Genomic DNA, 23992 nt, shown 5'->3' with positions numbered 1-23992 from the left:
TAAGAAGAGCACAGATAGCCATCAGAATCAAATTCAGTGGGTTAGATTAACTAACCCACTGTCCACATTCAAACTCCATCAATTGTCTCAATGATGTACTTTATCTGAGTGACAGCACACACACCAGGTCTGGCTTTCTGTGGGTCCTGTGAATTCGAACTGAGGTCCTCACACTTGTGTGCCAACTGTTCCTACCCACTGAGCCATCTTCCCAGCACCTTAATCTTGAAGTTGAGTGACCAGCTCTCAGCATAAGCCTCCAGCACCACAGTCCATAATAGCAAATGTTCCCTAACTTCAGTAAACCTTACTGCCACCCAAGACTTCACAACAGCTAACCGTAAAGGTCCAAAGCAAACTACAGGTATAATGTGAGTAAATTTCTTTGTACCTTTTAGAATTTAGTTTAGCAATTTATATTTAATAGAAGGTCTTTTTTTCTGTTCTGAGGAGGATAGTGGATGATATTAACTTTATGGCTAAAATAACTTTAAAGATCTAAACTATTTGACTTATTTTAAATATAAAGGCAAACTGGAATATGCATTCACATGATGTACTGAACATGAGCACTAATGAACTCAATGGAGTGATGAAGGCTGTCTTCACATGAAAGGTTTTGGACCAATTAGAGAATCTTGAAGTTGGTTGTCAGGAATCCCGTCTAAAAGACACAGGAAACATGTCCCAGGCCATGCTGAGGTTGGTCAATGTAATCAAAGACTTCTTCCAATAGCTCTGGGACCATGGAAGGCCACGGTCTCAGAGTAAAGGAGACATTCCTTTCTTTTATCCCTATGGAAAACTGCCTGTCTCATAACTAGGCAGAGCAGAGAAGTACTGGGTAGCCAGCAGGCTATCAGCGGCCTTGAAGGTCCTTGGAGATGGACACCGTCTTCCTAATCCGCAGCCTGTAGAACCAGAAACTGAAGCTGGGCAGCTGTGGTCACATGGGTTCTGGTTTGTATCTGAACTGCCCAGAAGGTGATGAGATCACTATCTAGCTGGAGGATTTGGGCAGAGAAGAAATACATACCTTGTCCATTCCCTTAAGAATTCATCCAAACAGGCTTATCTATCATGGGGGCAGGAAAACGCCCTTCAGGGAAAAGCTATAGACTCTGGACATCATATAAACCCTGCATAAGATGTCAGTGGCCACAATCACCTCTTTTGGCTTTGTCTGGTTTCCCACTCAGAGAGTGCCCTCCACAATGGTCTCTCTGGTCCCTGTCCACTCCCATCCCTCCAAAGTGTGCTTCATGGCAGTGGTCCCTGTGGCCACTGCTTACCCTCATCCATGAGCAACTGGGGGATACGTATGTGTGAATCTGTGTGTGTGCACGCACACACACATGCTCACGCACACGCACACACATGCAGATATATATATGAAGACTGATGTCTAAATGTCTTCCTAAATTGTCAAATCTAGGGTTGGGGGAGGTGCCACTGTGAGGTGATGTTACTTTTAGGAGGTGGGTTCTATTAGGAGGTCCTTAAGTCATTGGAGGGTGGAAAGAGATGCCTCCGCCATGGGACTCTTATCTTTTTCTCTGTTCGTCTCCTGGACATAGGAGAAGTCTAGCTTCCTAGTAGGCTCCTGCCGTGATGTGCTGCCTTGCTGCAAAGCCCTGAAATGGGACAATTAATCCTTGACTGGAGTCTCCAAGACCCCACCTAGATCCGCCCAGGCTTATTTAATCTGATGCTCGACTGCCCATTACCCACAGAAGGTTGGCAACTTCTTTTGAAAAACAAAACAAACAAACAAAACCCATAAAAAAAGAAAAAGAAAACATCTGGGCTGGGGATGGAGAAATGGATCAGCAGTTGGAAACACCTGTTGCTTTCGGTTCCCATCACTGTGGTGCTCACAACAGAGGATGAGGGTGTGCAAAGAGGCATGTTGGTGAGGTGTGACCGAAATGTTAGAGGTCTCCAGTGTGGGGGCTTTAAATCTGTGCAATGAGAAGGAGAGAGAAACATGCACCATTGTCAGGAAAAGAAAAACAAAACCCAGAGAACAATGCCAACAGAATCCAGCGTGTTTATAAGACCCGTGGAACTCAGGCTGGAGAGATGGCCCAATGGTTAAGAGCACTTGCTGTTCTTTCAGAGGACCATGTATGGTGACTCACAACTGACTTTAAGTCCAGTCCCAGGGGATCTGATGCCCTCTGGTGATGCCTTTAGGCACCTGTACTCATATGCATATAACCACACATAGACATACACAGACACAGACACACACACACACACATACACACTCACACACTCATACACACACCTTGAGTTAAATCTAAAAATTAAATGGAAATAAAACATTTGAAAACATGTGGAACTGATTTACATGAGAAAGCATTGGCCACATTACAACATAAGCGTATGTGCAGCCTGAAGATGTTTTTACCGAAGAGACCCTCAGGTAAGTTTGACTTCCACACACGTTAGTGGGAGACGGTTAATCTCGACTGTCGACTCAATGGGAATTAGAATCACCATGGAAACAAACCTCTGGGCATAGTGTGTTCCGAAGGAGACTTTACAGATTCAGCCAATAGCAATGAGAAGGCCCACCCTACATGTCGGTGGCACCATTCCATGCGCCTGGGTCCCAGCCTCGATAAAAAAGGAGAAAGTGGACTGGTACGGCCCCCGTCACTCTCTGCTTCTGGACTACGGATGTGATGTTGCCAGTTTGCCTTGGGCTCCAGCTGCCGTGGCTCCCCCACAGACTGTACCCTTGAACTGGGACCCCTTTCTTTTTATCAAGTATTTTGTTGTCTCTGTAAGACTAGGAACTAACACAGTGTGGGAGGCAGGATATTGGCATGCTGGCTCTCAAAACCTATGAATGCATTAAGTGGTAAAATGAGCTTGCGGGTGAGATTAAGAATCTTGAGATGGAGGCTGGTAAAGTGGCTCAGCAGGTAGAGTGGGTGCTTGCCACCCAGCCTGAGGACCTGAGCTCAATCCCAGGGACCCACACGGCTGAAGAACTGAACTGACTCGGCAAGTTGTCCTCTGACCTCCACATGAGCGCTGTGGTGGCTGCACACACACGAATGAATGCATGAATGAATGAATGCATGAATGAATGAATGCATGAATGAATGAATGCAAGTGAATGAATTCATTCTTTACAAATGAATCTTGAGAGGGAAAGGTCGTCCCGAATCATCCAGGTTGGCCCGATGAAATGGCGGAAGTTGAGATTCTGAGCTGATTCTGTTCCCCGCTGTCACCCCCTCTTGCCCCCTTCCCTCCTCCCTCCCACTCTCATTTCTTGTGGTTTTTATACTTTAGAAAACACGGTTTTTTTTCATCTCCCTCACCACCTGGCTGCGCCTCCACCCGAGCATCAGTCCCTCCCCGCTGAACAACTGCTTTCCTACTTTCTGGTAGGTGTGTGCACTCTTTTATTTTTTTATTTTATTTTATTTTATTTCGTTTTTCAAGACAGGTTTCTCTGTGTAGCTTTGCGCCTTTCCTGGAACTCACTTGGTAGCCCAGGCTGGCCTCGAACTCACAGAGATCCGCCTGGCTCTGCCTCCCGAGTGCTAGGATTAAAGGCGTGCGCCACCACCGCCCGGCAATGTGTGCACTCTTTAGACCCCACACACGGAAGGAAACAAATGATATTTGTCTTTCTGGTTTATTTTGCTTGGCGTGATGATCTCAAGTGCAACGTATTTCCTACAACGACATCGATTCAGTCTTCTCTGTGGCTGAGCGAAACCCCATCGTGTGCATATATAATAACACTTTCGTCCACTTTTCTTTTGACGGACAGCTGGACTGAGTCCCTGTCTGGGCTATGGTAAACAGTGCCACAATCAACACAGGGGTGTGGTTATCTCTGTGGTGAACTTTCTTAAAGTCCTTCCGATAAACACAAAGAAACCGCTCAGCTGGGTCATATGGTCCTTGTATTTTCAGGGTGTGTGTCTCTAATTGAGAGACCGCCACGCTCACTTATACAGCGGCTGCATTAACTTGTACCTTCCCACAAGTGGTGTAAAACAGCCCCTCCCCCTGCTCTTGCCAAGGTACGTTGTTGGTTTTACTTGATGGTATCCTTTCTGACTGGGGTAAGGTGGAATTTCAAGGTAGTATTGCAAGCAAAATTGGGCCTTAAAGATCCCCGGAAACATGGGTGAGACAGAAGTGTGCTGAGAAGCCCTCCCCTGCTCTGTCTGACATGGTTTTAACCAAATATCGGATAATAAAGGAGTCCCTAGAAACATACAATGAAATACAGGATGTGGGTTTTATTACAGAATATTTAACAACATGCAAGATGTCCTTGAAATATTAAAGGAAGAAAGCAAGTTACAAAGGGCAGGCCAGGTCTGGCTCTAGAGCAGTCCAGCCAAACTTAGCTTATCAAGAAAGCTGTAAATTCTCCACAGAAAGCCTTGCACATTGCCTCACCGCGACCACTCCCTTGACCACTCCACATGCTGACCTGTTTTTCTAAAAGTCTCAAAGCAAACCTCAGTTCTTATCGGAGTTTGTAATTACATATTTTATTATGAAGCAGGTTTTAATTACTATTTATGCTCATGATTATAAATTCAACAAAAGCATAAAGCATGCCTGCTGTTACTCACTATTCCACCTCTAGGATCAAGGAGACAATAAATACTTAATAAATATTTATTGAGTGGCCCACAGTTAACTTTTGTGTTCATAAAATATTGCTGCCTTAAAACTGTCTTGTGGCAGCATTTCCTTATGCTTTTGAGCCTGAGAATGAAAGACAAATATATTTCAAATTGATTAAATTCAATGACAAAATTCTCCAAATGGATAAGGCAGGTGATTTATTCTAATTGGAGGATCTTGAAGTCTTGAAATTAATGAGTTGTCATAACGCAAGGCAGATGTGGTACCCATTGGGGCTATTTAACAATGCAAGGCAGGTTCTAGATGTAGACAATAGACTCACAGCTGCTTCTTATGATTATGCCCAGAGACAGGAAATGAAGTGCCTGTGATGACGTGGAGGAGTCAGATCTAGGACTGTAGGATTCATTCTACGTCAGTACAAAGGAGCAGAAAACCCATTCAATGTAGGTGTGGGACTAAGAGAAATTCTAGACTTAGGAACATCTGCTGATGTCCAGCACACTAGTATGCAGAGAGGCCAGAATGCCACAAGGAAGATCTTCATTTTAACTTCTATAGTTAAAAAGAGAATTTTGGTTTTTAAAGAAAGTTTGTCTCAGGGAAAGGCAGTAGTGGAGGTGGAATTCCGAGTGCCTTGTGCCTGGCACTACCCCAATGCCTGGTACAGTTCATCTGCCAATCAAACAAATGAATAAGTAGGCACGTCATCCCCAGACTTACCCAAGTCACTTGCTTGGCAGTGTCTGGAAACAGTAAAACAAGGGAAGTTTCCTGGCAGTAGGTGTACGCTGCTCCCCTGCCCCTCTAAAACAAGACCATGTTCATCTTTGGAACCTCTGAACATCTCCCTACACGTCTTTGTGGCCCTAATAAACCCTGGTCAAGACCAACTGTTTAGTTGGCTTATCCTTCCACATCACAGTCCATCACTGCAGGGAAGTCAGGGAGGAAGTGAGGCAGAAACCATGGAGGAATGCTGCTCACTGGTGGTTCCCCATGGCTCGCTCAGCCTGCTTCCTTATGTCCCCAGGATCACCTGCCCAGGGGTGGCTCCATCTACATTGGGCTGGACTCGGCCACATCAATCATTAATGAGGAAAATGCTTCTACACTCACCTACAAGTCATTGTGATGGGGGGCATTTTCTTAGTTGAGGTTCTCAGGAAAATGTACAACTCATCCCTCTTCTCAGCTGACCCTGGCTTGTGGCAATTAAGCGGCACAACATGCATATAAAAAGCACTGGTGCGTTCACTTACACAGTATTTTTCCTATTATTGAAAATAGAGCCAGGCGGCGGCGGCGGCGGCGGCGGCGGCGCAGGCCTTTAATCCCAGCACTCGGGAGGCAGAGCCAGGCGGATCTCTGTGAGTTCAAGGCCAGTCTGGTCTACGAAGTGAGTTCCAGGAAAGGCACAAAGCTACACAGAGAAACCCTGTCTCAAAAAACCAAAAAAAAAAAAAAAAAGATTTTTTTTTTCCCTCACATAACATACCCTGATTTCACTTTCTCCTCCCAGTTCCTCCCCAATTCTCTCCCACACGGACCCTTTCTGTCTCTCATTAGAAAACAAACAGGCTTCTAAGAGAATATAATATAATATGATATAATATAGCATAGTATAAAATGATGAAACAGAAACTAACACATCAGAATAGGATAAAAGAAACAGAAGGAAAAGAGTCCAAGAAAAGGTACAAGAAACAGAGAGCAGCGCCTCGGCCCCACATCATACGACCGGGGGTGGGGTAATTCTGCCAAACAAGGTCTGTGGATTCCAGCCCCAGCCCATCACAGAACTCCAGCGGCACCTCCACATCAGTCAGGAAGCATGGCCCAACCCAGCGTCATGGCGAACAGCGCGGGACAAGAACTGAGCGGGACCCCCACGCAAGCCTGGGCCTGTGCTCCCCGGGCTCGGAGAGAAAACACGGGCCCACCCGGCACCTTGCAGTACCAGCCAAACGGGCACTGTTAGAGTGAGCAGAGGTATGGTGTTATGGGAGAAAGAATGGTTCAGGCCTTGTGGGCAGAGGCATATCTGGTGAGGCGAGAGAGGAAGGGGGTGGGCTGAGGTGAGTGGCTTGATTGCCACCCAGAGCCAAGGTGATGTCTGGGCCTGGGCTGCTGCTGAGACCCATGTCTGGGTTTCTGGCTTGACACAGCCGTGGTCTCTGTTGTTGATGTCCCTGGCCCCTGATACTACCAAAAGCAGAGAGGACAGAGCAGTATAGAGTTGGCCCTGGCCCCACTGACGGCAATACTAGGGAGAAATGGTCCCGCCCTGGATCAAGCACTCGGAGAGAGGGTCCTACACCTTATCTGAATAGCACAATAGAGCTGACCCTGTGTGCACGGGGCACAGGCGAGATGGCCCTGAGGGCATGGGAGTGGGAGAGCAGGTCAACATCGATAGTGTAGTAGAAACCGGAGGCCTCGAACCAGACCAGTGACTCTTTGCAATGAACACTTGCAGTGAAAATATATGGATAGAATGGTTTACTGTGTGACTCACTGTGTCACACTGCACCTTCCATGACGAGATTTTTAATTTCTTTCCTTTTTTTTTTCTCTTAAAATTTGTTTTATTTGTGGAGGGGGTTTGCAGGGGCAGAGGACAGATGTGAAGGGACTTGAATGGGATCAAGATGCATTACGTGAAAGACACATTGAATAAATAAAAAGAAAGTAAAGAAAAGAAAAGAAAACAGATATAGACTCACAAGACCCACTGATTCACACACTCAGGAATCCCATAAAAACACTAAACTAGAAGCCATAGTATATACGCAAAGGATTTATAGTGTGTGTGTGTGTGTGTGTGTGTGTGTGTGTGTGTTTGTCCCCTCTTTTGATTTGCTGGTCTGGGATTATTTATTTCTTGTGTTTTCTTGGGTGTGTTTAACTTCTTTAGGCTGGAGTTTTTCTTCTAGTGCCTTCTTTAGGGCTGGATTTGTAGATAGATACTGCTTAAATTTGGTTTTATCATGGAATGCCCTGTTTTCTTTCACCTACGAGATTGAAAGTTTTGCTGGGTATAGTAGTCTTGTCTGACATCTACGGTCTCTTAGAGTCTGCAGCACATCTGTCCAGGCCCTTCTGGCTTTTAGAGTCTCCTTTGAGAAGTCAGGTGTAATGCTAGAAAGTCTGCCTTTATATGTCACTTGGTCTTGTTCCCTTGTGGCTTTTAATATTGTTTTTTTTGTTCGGTACATTTAGTGTTTTGATTATTATGTGCTGAGGGAACTTTCTCTTCTGGTCCAGTCTAATGGTATAGAGAGTGAGAAGAGGCCACAATAGGTAATCTGCTATAGACTTCAGGATGAGACTGGGTGTCTTAGTTAGGGTTCCTATTGCTGTGAAGAGACACCACGACCACTGCAGCTCTTATAAAGGAAACCGTTTCATCAGGGCTGGCTCACTTACAGTTCAGAAGTTCAGTCCATTATCATCACAGTGGGACATGGCATTGTGCAGACAGACATAGTGCTGGAGAAGTGGCTGAGAGTCCTACATCTTGCAGGCAACAGGAAGTGGTCTGAGACACTGGGTGGTATTTTGAGCATAGGAGACCTCAAAGTCCACCCTCGCAGTGACACACTTCCTCCAATAACACCACACCCACTCCAACAAAGCCACACCTCCTAATAGTGCCACTCCCTTTGGGGGCCATTTTCTTTCAAACCACCACACTGGGGGCTTGGATCTGGGGGAGAGGAGGGAAAACGAAGGTCTGAAGCTTGCCTACCTGCTGCTGGCCTATTTGTTTAACCGACTGCTTGGGTGGTGGGTTCCCAGGGAATGTCTGCCGGAGTTAGGGACTAGGATAACGTGATGAGGGTGGATAGCTGGCCTCACTCCCAGTTCACTCTCACCGCTTTGCATTTTGCTGTTGAGGATGTGATCTCAGCTTTCTGCTCTGGCCGCCTGCTGCCCACACAGTTGTGGACTCTCCTTTTGGAGCCGTAAGGCCAAATAAACTTTCTTCCAGAAATTGCTTTTGGTTGTGGGATTTTATCACAGCAACAGAAAAGTAACTGATGTATATACCAACACGTGTAACGACTAGAAAAGCATTCCCTTTGAGCCCGCTTCGTGTCCCTCAGTGCTTAGCTTTTCTCCCTTTCTTTTCCCTTTGGGCGACCAGTATCTTGAACTCTGTGTATGTTTGCTCTACTTTTATACACATACACACACACACACACACACACACACACATATGATATGCATGTACCACCACGTTCATTTTTTTCATTTTTGTGACTTTCAAATCACATCGCTGAAATCCCATGGAAGTCTTACCCTTTGATGGTGTACTTTGACCTATGCTGTGATGGCTCCTGTACCTGTAGGCCACTCATATGAGCTACTGAACTGTAAAGATGTGCAGACATCATAAAGATATGCCGCAAGTTTATTTACCTATTCTTTAAGCAATAGACACATAGGCTGAACACAGCTTCCAGCCTGAGAAACAGCCAGTGCCACTGAGAAGACTCAGGTGCTTCCTGGTGGCCAGATGTGAGTTCACTGAGGCACACACTGAGTAAAACTGTGAAGTCAAGGGGGACAAACGCATTCCCCACCACCAGGGGGTCTTTTCCATGGTAGCAGTCTGAATGCTTAATATTCTCAAGTAGCTTGTTTCTTATTTTCTTAATCTGACAGCACGTATTAGTCCTATAACTCATTTAATAAATAATCATATTTTGCTTAATCAGCTCTAGTCTGTGGGTCTATTATATGGTTAACTTGTGCTCTCTTTCTCATACATTCAGTCTGGAAAGTCTACATGTTCTGGGTAGACTGCAGGAGGAATTAAACATACATACTCTGGAGCCAAAACTCACTTCAAAACTCTAGCTCTGGGCCTGGAGAGATGGCTCAATGGTTAGAGCACTGGCTGCTCTTGCAGAGGACCTGGGTTCAATTCCCAGCACCCACAATCAGCTGTGACTCCAGCTCCAGGGGATCTGATGGCCTCTTTTGGCCTTCTCAGGCACCAGGCACACATGTGGTACATAGACATACATGTAGGCAAAGCACTCATATCCACATAAGATAAAAATTAATTAAAATCTAGTCCTAGCACTTGCTGCTCAAGGCATGCCTGTGATATGTTAAGGCATCATGATATAGGGAGTTTTCCTTATTGTAACTCATGAGGCTGCTTTACAGAAAATCACACGTTATAAAATTAAACACAACAGAGGCCTGTCTCAAATGGGATAGACATGAACAGATGTGTAACGATCCACATGTTCACTGCAGGAGTCTATCTGCCTTGACTCTTCACTGTTCAGCAGATTCTCCTAGGCAGCCAGGTCCCACACACAGAGCCATGAATTCCAGCTCCATTCACTAACACGGCCAGGGAAGTCGACCTCACTCTCTGCAGGGACACTGTCATCACATGGACAGTTCCAGAATTTTCCATCATGAAAGCCAAACTCCACAAACCCCATGTCTCAAGCCGTCTTCCTCCCCTTGACTTTGAACAAACTCAGAACTCTGTGTGTGTTGGGGGGGGGGGGGACGGAGAGGGAGGGAGAGGTTTACCACAATTGTTTCCAACTTCAACTTGTACTTGTGACTTCCAAGCCACTGAATCATACAGTCACTTCTGTCCCCTCTTAATGGACCTCTTGGCAGCTTGAATACAATGGAACATTTGCTTCTTGAAATACCTCCCCTGGCTTCCCTTACCACACACCCCTGGCATCCAGCGAACACCCCTTAGGAACACACATCAACGTGTCCCTTCACAGGCTGTCTCTTTCCTTCACTCTGCTTCCTCTGCAGCTCATTCTACCCACTCCTGAGATGGTGAGGCCTTTGAAATGCTCATGGTAGGGCTGGAGAGATGGCTCAGGGGTTAAGAGCACTGGCCGCTCTTCCAGATGACCCGAGTTCAGTTCCCAGCACTCACACCAGGAGGCGCCTAACTGTCTGTAACTCCAGCTCCAGGGGATCTGACACCTTTGGCCATCATGAGCACTACACTCACATGCACATACCCACACACAGACAGACACACATCTACACCTAACTTCAGTATGAAAGCCCTGACGTCACCGAGCCCCAGACTTCCACACCCAGCTGCTTACTGCCCATCACCGGCACTTCATGGCTCAGTGGTGGCTGAGGAACAGTCCCCACTTGCTTTCATGTTGGAGGCCATCACCATGGCTAGCCCCTCTGGCTTTGAACCCCATAGCCACTAGCTAAATTTCAGCCTTCTTAGTCTTTCGGATCTTCACCCCCAAATCACCTTCTCAGACAGGCCCTCTGACTAGTCCCCTACAAAGAAGCCCCCAAGCCTCAGCCAGCCTTCTGCAGCTCTGGCCACCAGTACTGCGCTGCTGTGATTATATCAGAAGCCAGCTTTTTGTCTCTGTACCTTATTCCTAAAAATCCCCCTCCTCTGCCTTTAAAGAGAGAACACGGGCCAAACCAGATGATAAACAAAGGCTTTTTTGATTTTATTCTATAGAAAGGAGGAAAACACATTCTGCAGGTGACTTGTTTAGAGGGCTCGGGGACATAAACAATAGCACCTTTTCATGCCAGTTATTCAGAGATGGCAGGAGCAAAGCAGTGAATGGGGGCAAGGGCACCCGTGTAAGTCTGTTTAGTGTACTTAACGGAGTATTGATTGATCTTCTTCCACAGAAACGACGTCCCCATGAATGCAAGCACCACAGGCATCCTTACAAATGTCTACTGTGTTGTGAGTCTCTGAGGTCCTCCACACGCATCCATAACAATGATGGATGCAGGTGTACTGAATGCTTTCAATCAATCAGGACACGCAGACAACACTGGCATTTACCCGCCCCTGCATAGCATCATTACTCAGGCTGGCACGCGATAATGTTTCCAAGGATTCCACAAAGGTTATTTTTGTGTCTCGGCTTCTGATTTAGTTGTGAGATGTAAAGAAATCCTACGCACTCAGGCAATGAGCTAGGTCATGAGAAACGGCTTAAAAGTAAAAACGACCCCACCAGGTAATCCACACATAAATCCTTGGTGCTAAATCCTTAGGATAAAAATATCCACTGGTAAAGAAACCCTTACTTAAAGGGAAAGAGAACATTGAAGAGGATGCATGTGCCCTGAAAAATCCAGGCTCAAAATTAAGGCTTTTTTTTTTTTAAGATGTCAATTCTCAGTTGGTATTTAAATAGTCGGTGTGTCATTTGCTCTATATCAAAGCACAATTTCTTTATAAACCGTGTTTTTAATTTCGGTTGTCTTTTCCTAAGGTGTTTAGCTTGCATTGATTGTTTTACTGCCCTGTGAGTGTTCCCAATTTCTCAATTCCTGTCCTGCACACTCCTCCCCATCCTCTCTCCAGTCTCAACTAACAGATAAAATGCAGAATTGGAAGTAAACTGAAGATGTTTTATTCATGGTGAGGCTTCTCTACTTCCAAAAAGAAACAAACTCAACCACGCTATCTAAAAATGCCAGGGAAGGATCCCCAGAGCCAGCAGAAGGCCCAGATCCTAACAGCGAGGAAAGGCTGACACAGGGCTTCATGTTCAGACATGCTGGCTTCCGTCCTGTTCAATGAAACTCTGTTCTCTGGCTGGAAACACTTCATGAGCAGAGGTGGGGAGGGGCGGACTGAAGGCTTTGAGCAGAGGCGGGGGTCAGGGGGATTGAAGGCTGCCCTGCACTATACTGGTCCCCCAGGGCATTACTGCAATGTCAAAAAGGTAAGTGCTATGACAGCAAGGGCCACACTCGCAGCTGTCACAGCAGGGATGCTGGAGTCATCCACACGACCCAGAAACCCTTAAGGCCCTTTTCATTCCCTGGACTGTTCTCAGTCCACTTGCCGGCTGAACCACAAAATCTGTTTTCACAGACTGAATCCAGTGTGATCCACCAGAGCACAGCACTGCCACACACTAGTCCTGATACTTAACTGAATTTGGAAAAGAAGGAGAAATAGTATTGCATGAATTTGGACATGAGTCAAAAGTAAGCTACATGGAAAAAAAATACATTGTTAAAAAAATAAACACACAAAGACTTTTGGTGGTGCGGCTTTGAACCTATGGGGTTTAGAAGCCTTCTAAGCAAGGTTAATGAACTACAGAGGAAAACATAAAGGGAAACATTACAATATACAAAACTTAGGAGCTTGAGATCAAATCATGTGCAAATACATTTTGATAACAAAATCACCTCGCTTTAAATGTCAACACACAACATTTTTCATACATTAATACTGAATTGTTAAATTACTACATATTAAAAGGTATGGTTTGAAAATGAGGGCTGCTTCAAAGCACTTTATTCCACTGTCATTCTGTAAGGACCCAGGGAAATTGCCCAACCCGGCGCTGCCCTTCTATGAGCATCTACCCTGCAGCCACCAGGGTGGAGGCCGTCTCTCCTGGGCCAGAAGCAAGTTACTATGTAACACTCAGAAAAGCAAGAGTTAACCAGCTCCAGGTGCAGCTCATACTCCTGGTGACACTCCGTACGCTCACTACAGCAGACGGCTTCCGAGAGAACAGTGCCAATGCACACCTCAAAAAGCAGCAGAAACCCCAGCAGATAGCCCTGAGTCTCTGGGGTGCAGCCGTCGGAGAAGGTAAAACACAGCAGCCACGACTGTACAGCCAGGGGATTTCACACCGGGTTTTACGTTTTATGAGTCAGCCTCAGTATCTCCTTCCTACTGAGTTCCCGGGAAACTAACTTTCACCATCAATAGGAGGACCTTTAAAACAGTGGTTCTCAACCTCCCTACTGCTGTGACCCTTTCATAATCCCTCACGCTGTGGTGACCCCCAGCCATACTATTATTTTTTGTACATCATAACTGTAACTTTGCTACTGTTTCGAATTGTAATGTAAATATCTGTGCTCTCTGATGGTCTTAGGTGACCCTTGTGAAAGGGTCACTTTACCCCCAAAGGGGTCACACCCCACAGGTTGAGAACCGCTGGCTTAAAGGTGCATCCACTGGCAATCCATGTAAAAGACTCGATGTTTACACAGCATAACAGTCAGTCATAGTCTTGTGTTAGAATCTCCACTCTAATGAAGAGAACAGAAAAGGACTTCCGGTACCATTTATTTCCTGTGACAGTCACAAAGCCCAGACCAAAAAAAAAAAAAAAGGCACAGTAATCACTGCGTTACAATAACAACATCAATCAAAACAAGTGATTTTCCCCAGGTTCCCCCATGAGTCCACCCATCAAGAAATACCCTCTTTCCACAAAGGCTGAGAAGTGTCTGTTTCCTGTGGCCTACACAAGCAGCCGAGCCACAGCCCAGCCCATGGGGCGAATCTCTTCATCTGCTCCTCCCAGGTTTTACGTCTATAACTCTTCTCTCGGATCCTTCTGTGTCTGCCGTGTGGCGTCGTCTTCCTCGCTGGGCGCCAGCCAGGTGAGATACACCTTCACCGGGTCAATGTGCCAGTGTTTGTGAAATGATATAGGAATCTGATGGGAGAGGTAGTCCTTGGGGTAATCGACTGGCCGAGCCTGCACAAAGAACACAGTTACGGTTTCCTGGGGTTAAGAACGATCTCGGCTCATTCCTCCTGCAGTAATGGGAACAAACACAAAGAACCAGAACACTCAGTCCCAAAGGGGACGTCTCCATCAAATCCCCCGCCTGGGGCTCAAGGAACCCTACAGACAAGGAGGTGGGAAGACTGTAAGAGCCAGAGGGGATGGAGGACACCAAGGAAACAAGGCCTTCTGCACACAGCAGGACCGATGCATGCATGAACCCGCAGAGACTGTGGCAGCATGCACAGGACCTGTGTAAGTCTCAGCCAGATGGGGTCCCAGTGCTGAGGGAGGGAGCAGACACAGGCCCCCATCCCTAACCCAGAAGCTCTCTCCGACTGATAACTGCTTGTGAAGGAAAAAGTAGTTTTCTTCAATGGAGTCTCACTGGGTATGCAAACCACTCTTACGGGCAGGCCCCACGCTCAGCAGAGGACGGCCAACACAAGAAGAATTCACTGCTATTTTTAGAGGGGTTTTGTTGGTGAGTTTTGTTTGTTTGTTTGTTTGATTTTTGTCTGGCCTTTTTTTTTTCCTTTACAAGTCTTTTGCTTATATACTATGGCTTCCGATTTTGTGTTTTTATGAGACTTCTGCGCGTGCAAATGTGTATCTAAATATCTATGTGTTTCTTGTGTTTTTTTCCTTGGCCCTTCTATTCTGGTTTGTTTCTTTTTACTTTATCTTATTTTTGTTTTTAGATCCCTGTTGGTTTTCTAAAGAGAGAAAGGGCGTGGACTTGTGTGTGTGTTGGTGGGTGGGGTAGAAAGGCTCTGGGAGGAATTGGGGGGCGGGGGTGACTGTACTCGGAATGTATTATATGAAAAAAAATCCATTGTCAATTTTTAAAAAATGATTGGCTCAGCAAGTGAAGGTGCCTGAGGACCTGGATCCATCCCTCGAGCCCATACGTTGGAAGAGGGAGACCTGATTCTAGCAAATTCTCATCTGGCCATAACATGCACACTGTGATGGCATCCTTCACCCACACACACAATAAGTAAAGGTAAATCTTTTAAATTATTATTTCAAAATAACATTTTGTGTTGCTTTTTTGAGACAGGATCTCTCTACACAGCCCAGGCTAGCCTTGAACTCAGAGATCTGCCTGCCTCTGCCTCCTGAGTGCTGGGATTTAGAGCCTGCCACAGCAGCTGGCCCAGGACAAACGCTGATTCAGATTGCCACTGCTTCGCTTTAATATGCGATAGTGACTACGGGAGCCTTGAAGCAAGAAGGGACATATTTTCTACTACTTTCCCTCGAATCCCATATCTGCTGTCTTTAATTTCTCAAATGCTTTCCACACTTGGCTTCCGGGAGACGGTTCCAGCGTGGTCATAAAGCAAACGGTTTGCTCGGTGAATCTCTTAAGTCAACACTGTCTGATATTTGATTTAAAAAAAAAAAAAGGAAGGGAACTTATTTAGTTGGTCTCTTCCGAAAAACTGCCAAGCCTGGGTTACGCAGGAGCTGGGGCAAGGTGTTCTCAGGTCCCGGCCACCTACTGCTCCAACAGATCCAGGTGGCGGCCTTCAGAAAAGAAACCACAAGCTCACTGTAGGGAAGGGCAGTGTGAGTCTGGTCTAGAGGTACAAATGAAAACATGGACTAAACCTAAGGAAAACTAAAAGGGGTTAATACCATCACCATCCAAATTCTCTACAACTCAGAAAACGAAACACAGGCAGGATTAGACAGGCCCCAAAGTGACAGGACTGAGGTCAAAAGCCACAGTGCTCAAAGGCAAACTGAAACCAGCCAGGATTGGTCTGCATTAACCACAGCATTCCATTCCTGTCGGTGTCCTTGATTTGCCTATACATTTAAATAGCGATTTGTTTTATGTAGTAAATTGTTGTGCTTACAATATTAAAATTGTCTCAATTTTAAGATGATTACGTAACACACCTTTCTGGATTCTTTTATTTGATGTGTAGGAGTGTCTGCCTGCAGGTATGTGTGTGTATCACATGCATGCCTGGTGCCCACGGAGGTCAGGAGAAAGCATTGGATCCCTGCAATGGGAGTTACAGATGATACAGAGCATGGGCACTGGGAACCAAACCTGGGTCCTCTGCAAGAACAGCAACAAGCTTCTCTGGTGATAGCTAAGCAAGCCACCGACCTATGGGTAGAGCAGAGGAGATGTGGCCTATTTTTGTTGGCTCCATATCAAAACTGACTATTTTGGCTGACATATTTGTACGTCTTCATCTCTTCTTCCCCAAGCCACAGAATCTCTTCTGAAAGCAGAGCTTTTCTTTATTCCAGTGAGGCACATACAGGTAAAAATGATGTTCCCTGTAACCACACTGAAAGGGTAGGGGACAGGCAGAATGGCAGTGACTTTGGGCATGAAGGACTCGCATCCCATTATTCATATTCAAAAGGACATAGAGCATGGGATTTTTGGAAATCACTGCTTCTCAATTTATTGTTAGTTTTTATTTGATGTCCAGAGTCCTGAAATCATTATTTTTACAAATCCTTGTCTAGTTTAATATCTGTATTTTGTGCAGAGAACTCACTGGCCATTGCATACTGTCATATCCATCAGTGAAATCAGATTTTGGAAGGGTTGATCTAACATTCCTTAGAGTGCCCTTCTAAACCTAGAATTTCAAAATGATATGCCCTGTCAGGAACAGAAGGTAGGCAGCCTGGCCAGGACTGCCACTGAGAACACTCTAAGACCCCCTTCGCCATCTCTCACACAGCAGGAATCTGAGTGGGGGGCACAACGTCTCAGATTCTCTCAGCACAAATACAGCGTGGAGATCTGGGTTTAGACCTTGCAAATGTAAAGCCCTCTTTGAATCTGATCACACTCTAAAAGATGCTGAAGAACTGGGACACAGCAGTGTCAGCTGGGGGTACAGGTTATCAACACTCTGTGACTTCACACAGGGTTCAGGTTTACCATGGGAATGACAGGAAACACCATGAGGAACAACACATAACTCCAAAGAAATCGTTTCTGAATTATCTTCAAAGGACTTTCACTTCGGGATTACGTTATCTTTCTGTCTCTCTGCCTTATCATTTTATTGACTAACGTATTTTATCCTAGGAGGAAGGGGCTGCTATAGAAAAATCCAATTAATCTTGATAAATTACTTCCCTTACACACAAACAGTTTTAATTATTTTTCCAGGAGTGAAACACTGTGACATAAAACATCATAACACAGAGCCTGAGAGGGAGGGACAGGCAATAATTCACTTTCTGAGTTATCGTAAAGATAGCACAAGACACAGGCTGAAATGAGAAAGACCTCTGGAGGCCTGGGTGCACATGTGCCTTCCCCGGGGCCCAGGAGTGAGGGTTCCTGTGAGCATCATGTACCTTCCCCAGGGGGCCAGGAATGAGGGTTCCTGTGAGCATCATGTGCCTTCCTTGGGGCCCAAGAGTGAGGGTTCCTGTGAGCATCATGTGTCTTTCATTGAGGCCCAGGAGTGAGGGTTCCTGTGATCATCATGTGCCTCCCCCGGGGGTCAGGAGTGAGGGTTCCTGTGAGCCTCCTTTTACAAAGGTTTATTCTCAACCTCCCTGTGTTTTCTCAGACACTGATATGGGTTCTATCTTCGTTGCTAATGCTTATATTTTCTTTGCTTTGTTCAAGTTGTTTTTCTATAGTGAAATTCCGCCATGCTCAATTTTCTATGTTGCTGTGCTAGCATTTGCTACTTACTACTGTAGGAGAGAGAGAGAGAGGGGCCGGGGGGAGATATTCAGAGGCAGGGGCTGGAGAGATGGCTCAGTGGTTAAGAGCATTTGATGCTCTTGCAGAGGACCTGGGTTCAGTTCCCAGCACCCATACGGTGGCTCACAACCATCTGTAACTCCAGTTCTGGGGATCCAGCGCCCTCTTCTGGCCTCTGAGGTAGAGCACAGACATACATGCAGGCAAAACACCCACATACATTAAGATAGTAATAATAATTTTAAATAATTTAAAAAGTGCAGAGGCTATATTCTGAATATATGGTGGGCCCTTCAAATATACATATATCTATATTCAAATGTCAAAAAGCTTCATATTTCTTAAAAAGGATATGTGCATAGTAAATGGATGTGAATTACAAATTATTATTTTTAGAACATTAGTTGACTAGGTTCTTAAAATATTACTAAAATTAATGGGAAGAATTCCCTTTTCCAACTCTGAAATTCATATCAAAGATACATGAGAACTATCAACCCTATAAACATCATCTTATCCTTTTACTGACTAATATAATCATTTTATTGATTTTCTGTAATCTGGGAAACAGGTTCAGACACCACCTTGAAATTCAGTGGACTTTAGTCACCTGTTTAAAAGTAAACCAAGGAGAAAACACCCAGAAAACCTCAACAAGCCAGAGTAAAAACAGGCTCCCATAAACTTGGAATCTCCCCAACGGCCGCCAGCCTGGAAAGACACAAGTTCTTCTTTCCTGTCCAGGGCAGCAATTTTGGCTGACATCTATGGCTTCATTTCCTGTCCCCCAAATCAATGTGTCTGTCTACCTTCCTGAAGGAGAAGAGAGGAAGGGAGAGCAGAGAAAAGGGAAGGGGAGGGAGGAGGGGAAGGGAGGGAAGAGAGAAGAGGGAAGGAGAGGGGAGGGAAGAGGAGAGGAGAGGGGAGGGGAGGAAGGGGAGGGAATGTGTGCTTCCTGGTCCTGCTTGCAAGGCCACTGGTCCAGTATCACTTGGTTTTCTAGGTGTTGTTGCCTCGTCTTTATGACGCACGTGACATGCACAAGATCTGGTAAGGACATCCCTCATGGAAGGGCTGGAGAGATGGCAGTTAAGAGCACCAGCTCCTCTTCCAGAGGACCCAAGTTCAGTTCCCAGGACCCACATGGCAGCTCACAACCATCCATAACTCCAGATTCATGGAACAGGATGCCGTTTTCTGAGCTCTGTGGGCACAGGCACGCACATGATTACACCTACATACATGCAGACAAAACACACACACACACACACACACACACACACACACACACACGTGTAAAAAATATAAAGAACATCCCCCATGGAACCTATCCTATTCCCTAAAATTATTTCCAAAACATGAGAGGAGAAAGAAACAGACGCTCTCAGGGAGAGGGGAAGAGAAACATTTTCTCACCTGATGGAAGAGGGGGCTGTGGGTCACAGGGACCCCCAACCCGCTGAAGCACATGCCCAGGACCATGTCGTCGGGAGCATCATTGCTGTAGCATCGGCAGTTGCTGGCGAGAAGTCTCCGGATGGCTTCCCTGCTGAAGACCATGCTGGTGGGAGCGGACAGAAAAGGAGTTAGGGGGTTAGCGCCATGCAGCCGGTTAACGGGGATGGAGGGCTCCGGCTGAGAGGCCGAACTCCGGAGAACGGTGCCCATCACTGACACGGGCACACTTCCACTGACTCCGCACACTGTATGAAAGCAAAATCGCCTCGAGAGACGTTTCCCTACCCAGCAGACAGCTGTGTGTGTCTCCCCTAGACACGAACACTACGTGACGTGATTTTCCTAACATTACTTTGTTGTCTGTCAACTTGACACATAACAGCGTCATCTAGAAAGAGAGCCTCACTTGAGAAAACGCCTCCACCAGACCGGCCCGCAGGTGAGTCTGCGGGGCATTTTCTGGGTGAATAATTGATGTGGGTTCACTGTGGGCGCTGACCGCCCTGGGCAGGTGGTCCTGGGATGTGTAAGAGCAGGCCGAGGAAGCCATGGGGAGGAAGTCAGAGCCCCTCCATGACCTCTGCTCAGCTCCTGCCCTGACTTCCCTTCATGATGGACTGCAGACTCCGAGATGAAATTAACCCTCTCCTCCCCCAGCTGCTTTTGGTGTTTGTCACAGCAACAGAGAAGTAACTAACGAAGGGGTGGACACACTGTGACATATCCTGAACAGTGCTGTGGAACCATTTGGCCTGGGATGTGGGGACTTTCTGGGGGAAGCTTCAGCCCACTGTGGTCTTTCTGTGCTTCCCTCAGCATCTAGGCCTTTCATTTCTTCTCTTTCCTTTTCTTTTCTTTTTTTCTTTTTTTTTTTGTTTGTTTGTTTGTTTGTTTTCCGAGACAGGGTTTCTCTGTGTAGCTTTGGAGCCTGTCCTGGATCTCGCTCTGTAGCCCAGTCTGGCCTGGAACTCACAGAGATCCGCCTGCCTCTGCCTCCTGAGTGCTGGGATTAAAGGTGTGCACCACCACCGCCCAACCTTCCTGGGCTTCCCTGGACAGCTGAGCCCTTGGTTCCTCTGACAGTAAGGGCCCTAGACAGAGGGAGGATGGTTGGCTGCTGCCCCTGGCGGTCTGTGCAGCAGAGGTGGGCCGCGGGGGCAGTCACACATTCTTACAGAGTGTCAAGGGAGCCGGTCCCTGCGTGGGCCTTGAGCCTCATCGGGACCCCACAGCCGAGGTGGGCGGGGTGGGCGGGGCGGGCACACCCACCCCAGGCAGCAGTGTTCAATAGCTACTTTCCCGCGATAGAGGCTTTTTAAAAGAGAGAAGGGTTTCTGGTTTCCTTTCTGGTCCTCTTCAGGTCACAAAGCCCCAAAGGTGGCGCAGCTGAACCAAAATCCATGCACGCCTTCTCACAACCCAGTGCGTACACACAGCAGGCACTCAAACAAGTTCACTGTGTAAAACAACTCAGCAAAGCCTCCTCTGCAAAGATCTTCCACAAGTCCACCTACCAGGACGGCGCTGGAGGAAGAGTGTGGAGACAGTGGTTAGAAAGTGATTCTCCACCCACCGGGGTCTGCTGGACGCAGTCACACACCAGAGACAAGCGCAGGGATGACGAGAGTGCAAACACCGGGACGACAGTGCAAACACCGGGCTGATAGTGCAAACACCAAGACCACAGTGCAAACACCGGGCTGATAGTGCAAACACCGGGATGATAGTGCAAACACCAAGACCACAGTGCAAACACCAGGCTGATAGTGCAAACACCAGGATGACAGTGCAAACACCAGGACGATAGTGCAAATACCAGGACAATAGTGCAAATACCGGGCTGATAGTGCAAACACCAGGACGACAGTGCAAACACCGGGCTGATAGTACAAACACCAGGATGACAGTGCAAACACCAGGGGCTGATAGTGCAAACACCAGGACGACAGTGCAAACACCGGGCTGATAGTACAAACACCAGGATGACAGTGCAAACACCGGGCTGATAGTGCAAACACCAGGGGCTGATAGTGCAAACACTAGGACAACAGCACTGCTGGTCTTGCTAAAATGCAGATGACTGAACAACAACCAGAAGTTCTTCCTAAGCTGACACATAAGGAAACACAAGTGTACAAGAAGGAGGGGGACGTTCCCATCACTATACACATGAGGAACTGCACGTCTATAAACTGGCAAGACCTTTCCTAGACGTCCAACCAGTGAGACCCCAGGGCCACGTGTTTCAGCCCAACTCCAGCACAGTCAGCGGCAGCTGCCCCAGCCTCCCCACCCCAGCGACAGGGCTTGTGTGAGGGAAGAAAACGCTTCGTTCTCTTGTGCAAGCTCCAGTGTGTGGCAGAACATTGTTTTAAGGTGCGTTACCTTTGTTTACCCTGTATTTGTTTAACTCTGTGAAGTGTGTTACTGTGCCTGTCTAAAACACCTGATGGACTAATAAAGAACTGAACGGCCAATAGCGAGGCAGGAGAAAGGATAGGCGGGGCTGGCGGACAGAGAGAATAAACAGGAGAATCTGGGAGAAGGAAGGAGGAGTGAGAGAAGGAGGAGGACTCCAGGGAACAGCCAGCTACAGCCAGCCACAGAGTAAGAGTGAGATTTACCGAAATAAGAGAACGGGAAAAGCCCAGAGACAAAAGGTAGACGGGATAATTTAAGTTAAGGAAAGCCAGCAAGAAACAAGCCAAGCTAAGGCCGGGCATTCATAATCAAGAATAAGTCTCTCGCCCTTTCGGCTGAGGACTCAGAGGCATTTGGCCCGAGGATTCATGGAGACAGGGTCTCACCTCACTTTCGGCCTGAGGATTCGGTAGTGGTGAGAAGTCTCTCTAGTGGCTTGTTACTTTATCTCTCTGATTTTTCAGCATTCACTCCAATATCTGGCTCCAGGTTTTTATTATAAGACCAATTAGGATTTGTGCAACAAGTTTGCAAGTATCTTATTGAGAAATTTAGTGTTTGTGTTCATCTGCAAGGTGGGTTTATAATTTCCTGTTTTTGATTGTCTTTGTCTGATTTTGGAACAAGAATAAACCCTCCCCTGTCCCCTCACCAAGCCAACCACCCCCCATGGCACCAGTGACCACCGGTGCTGTGGGATAGTCTGTATGTCAAGTGTGTTGCTGATTGGTCAGTAAATAAATCACTGATTGGCCATTGGCTAGGCAGGAAGTATAGGCGGGACAAGGAGAAGAATTCTGGGAAGTGGAAGGCTGAGAGGCAGACACTGCCAGCCGCCACCATGACAAGCCGCATGGGAAGATCCCAGTAAGCCACAAGCCATGTGGCAAGGTATAGATTAATGGAAATGGATTAATTTAAGCTATAAGAACAGTTAGCAAGAAGCCTGCCACGGCCATACAGTTTGTAACTAATATAAGTCTCTGTGTTTACTTGATCGGGTCTGAGTGGCTGTGGGACTGGCAGGTGAGAGAGATTTGCCCTGACCGTGGGCCAGGCAGGAAAACTCTAGCTACACACCGGAGCCATACATTCACCCTGCTCCGACTGGGAACAGGTAAGGCCCAGATCTCCAGACTGGTCAGCCCAGTTCTCTAGCCCCTAGAACATTCCATGCCCCTCCCGTCAGCCAGTGCAGCCCCAGATACTGGGCAGGAGCCTCCTCCCACCCCACCCCCTAGCCAACTATCCCCTGCGGCACCAGCGACCACCAGAGTCATAATCCTACCTGCACCAGTTGGGAACAGTGACCACCAGAGCTATAAGCCCCCTCCTGGACCAGTTGGGGAAGAAAAACAGCCACAGGACCCAGAGGCCCCACATGCACCAATTGAAGAAAAGCGACCTTGGAGCTCCACCTGATCAGATTAAAGGAAGAAATGGGTAGACGGCAGTGTAAGAACACATTAAACAACATAAAGAGCAATATGGCACCACCAGAACCTAGTGATCCTACAACAGCAAGACCTGAACAACCCAAAGCAGATGATACAGAAGAAAACAATCTTAAAAACAACCTCATGAAGATGATAGAGTCTCTAAAAGAGGAAATGAAAAACCCCCTTAAAGAAATGGAGGAAAAGACAAACACAAAACTGGAGGAAATCAAGAAATCTCTTAAAGAAAGTCGAGAAACCCAAGAAAAAAACAATCAAACAGGTGAAGGAAACAGTTCAAGACTTGAAAATTGAAATAGAGGCAATAAAGAAAACATAAACTGAGGGAATTCAGGAAAAGGAAAATCTGAGTAAACGTACAGAAACTACAGAGGCAGGCATAACCAACAGAATATAAGAGATGGAAGAGAGAATCTCACGTGGTGAGGATTGTGGTGATATATTGTGTACCCTAATAAAATTTGCCTGAAGATCAGAGAACAGAATAAGCCACCAGATTAAACATAGAGGCCAGGCAGTAGTGGCACACACCTTTAATCCTAGCACTCGAGAGGCAGAGATTCCTCTGGATCTCTGTGAGTTCAAAGCCACCATGGACTACATGAGATCGACTCAGTCTAGGAGAGAAAACAGAGCCAGGCAGTGGTAGCACACACCTTTAATCCCAGTACTTAGGAATCACACGCCTTTAATTCCAGCAAGAAAAGTATATAAACTCTGAGGAGACAGGAACTAAAGGCTTTTTCGGCTAGAGCCTTTCGGGTGAGGAC

The 23992-nt window shown here is 46.6% G+C and overlaps 1 protein-coding gene across 1 annotated transcript in view; it reads right to left on the bottom strand.

Moving 5' to 3' along the window:
- Positions 1–13225: 13225 nt before the first annotated feature.
- B3glct (beta 3-glucosyltransferase) overlaps positions 13226–23992 on the bottom strand; it is a 93947-nt gene continuing 83180 nt past the window's right edge. Inside the window, exons 13-14 of the mRNA XM_059248978.1 lie at positions 19303–19447; positions 13226–14150 (exon numbers count right to left, since the gene is read on the bottom strand). Coding sequence (XP_059104961.1) covers positions 13983–14150; positions 19303–19447 — 313 coding nt within the window. The 3' untranslated portion in view covers positions 13226–13982. The remainder of the gene's footprint in view (positions 14151–19302; positions 19448–23992) is intronic.

Source organism: Peromyscus eremicus, chromosome 23 (assembly GCF_949786415.1).
Source record: "Peromyscus eremicus chromosome 23, PerEre_H2_v1, whole genome shotgun sequence".
NCBI lineage: Eukaryota > Metazoa > Chordata > Mammalia > Rodentia > Cricetidae > Peromyscus > Peromyscus eremicus.
The sequence above is the reverse complement of the archived record's forward strand: the minus strand, read 5'-3'. Positions and strand labels throughout refer to the sequence as shown.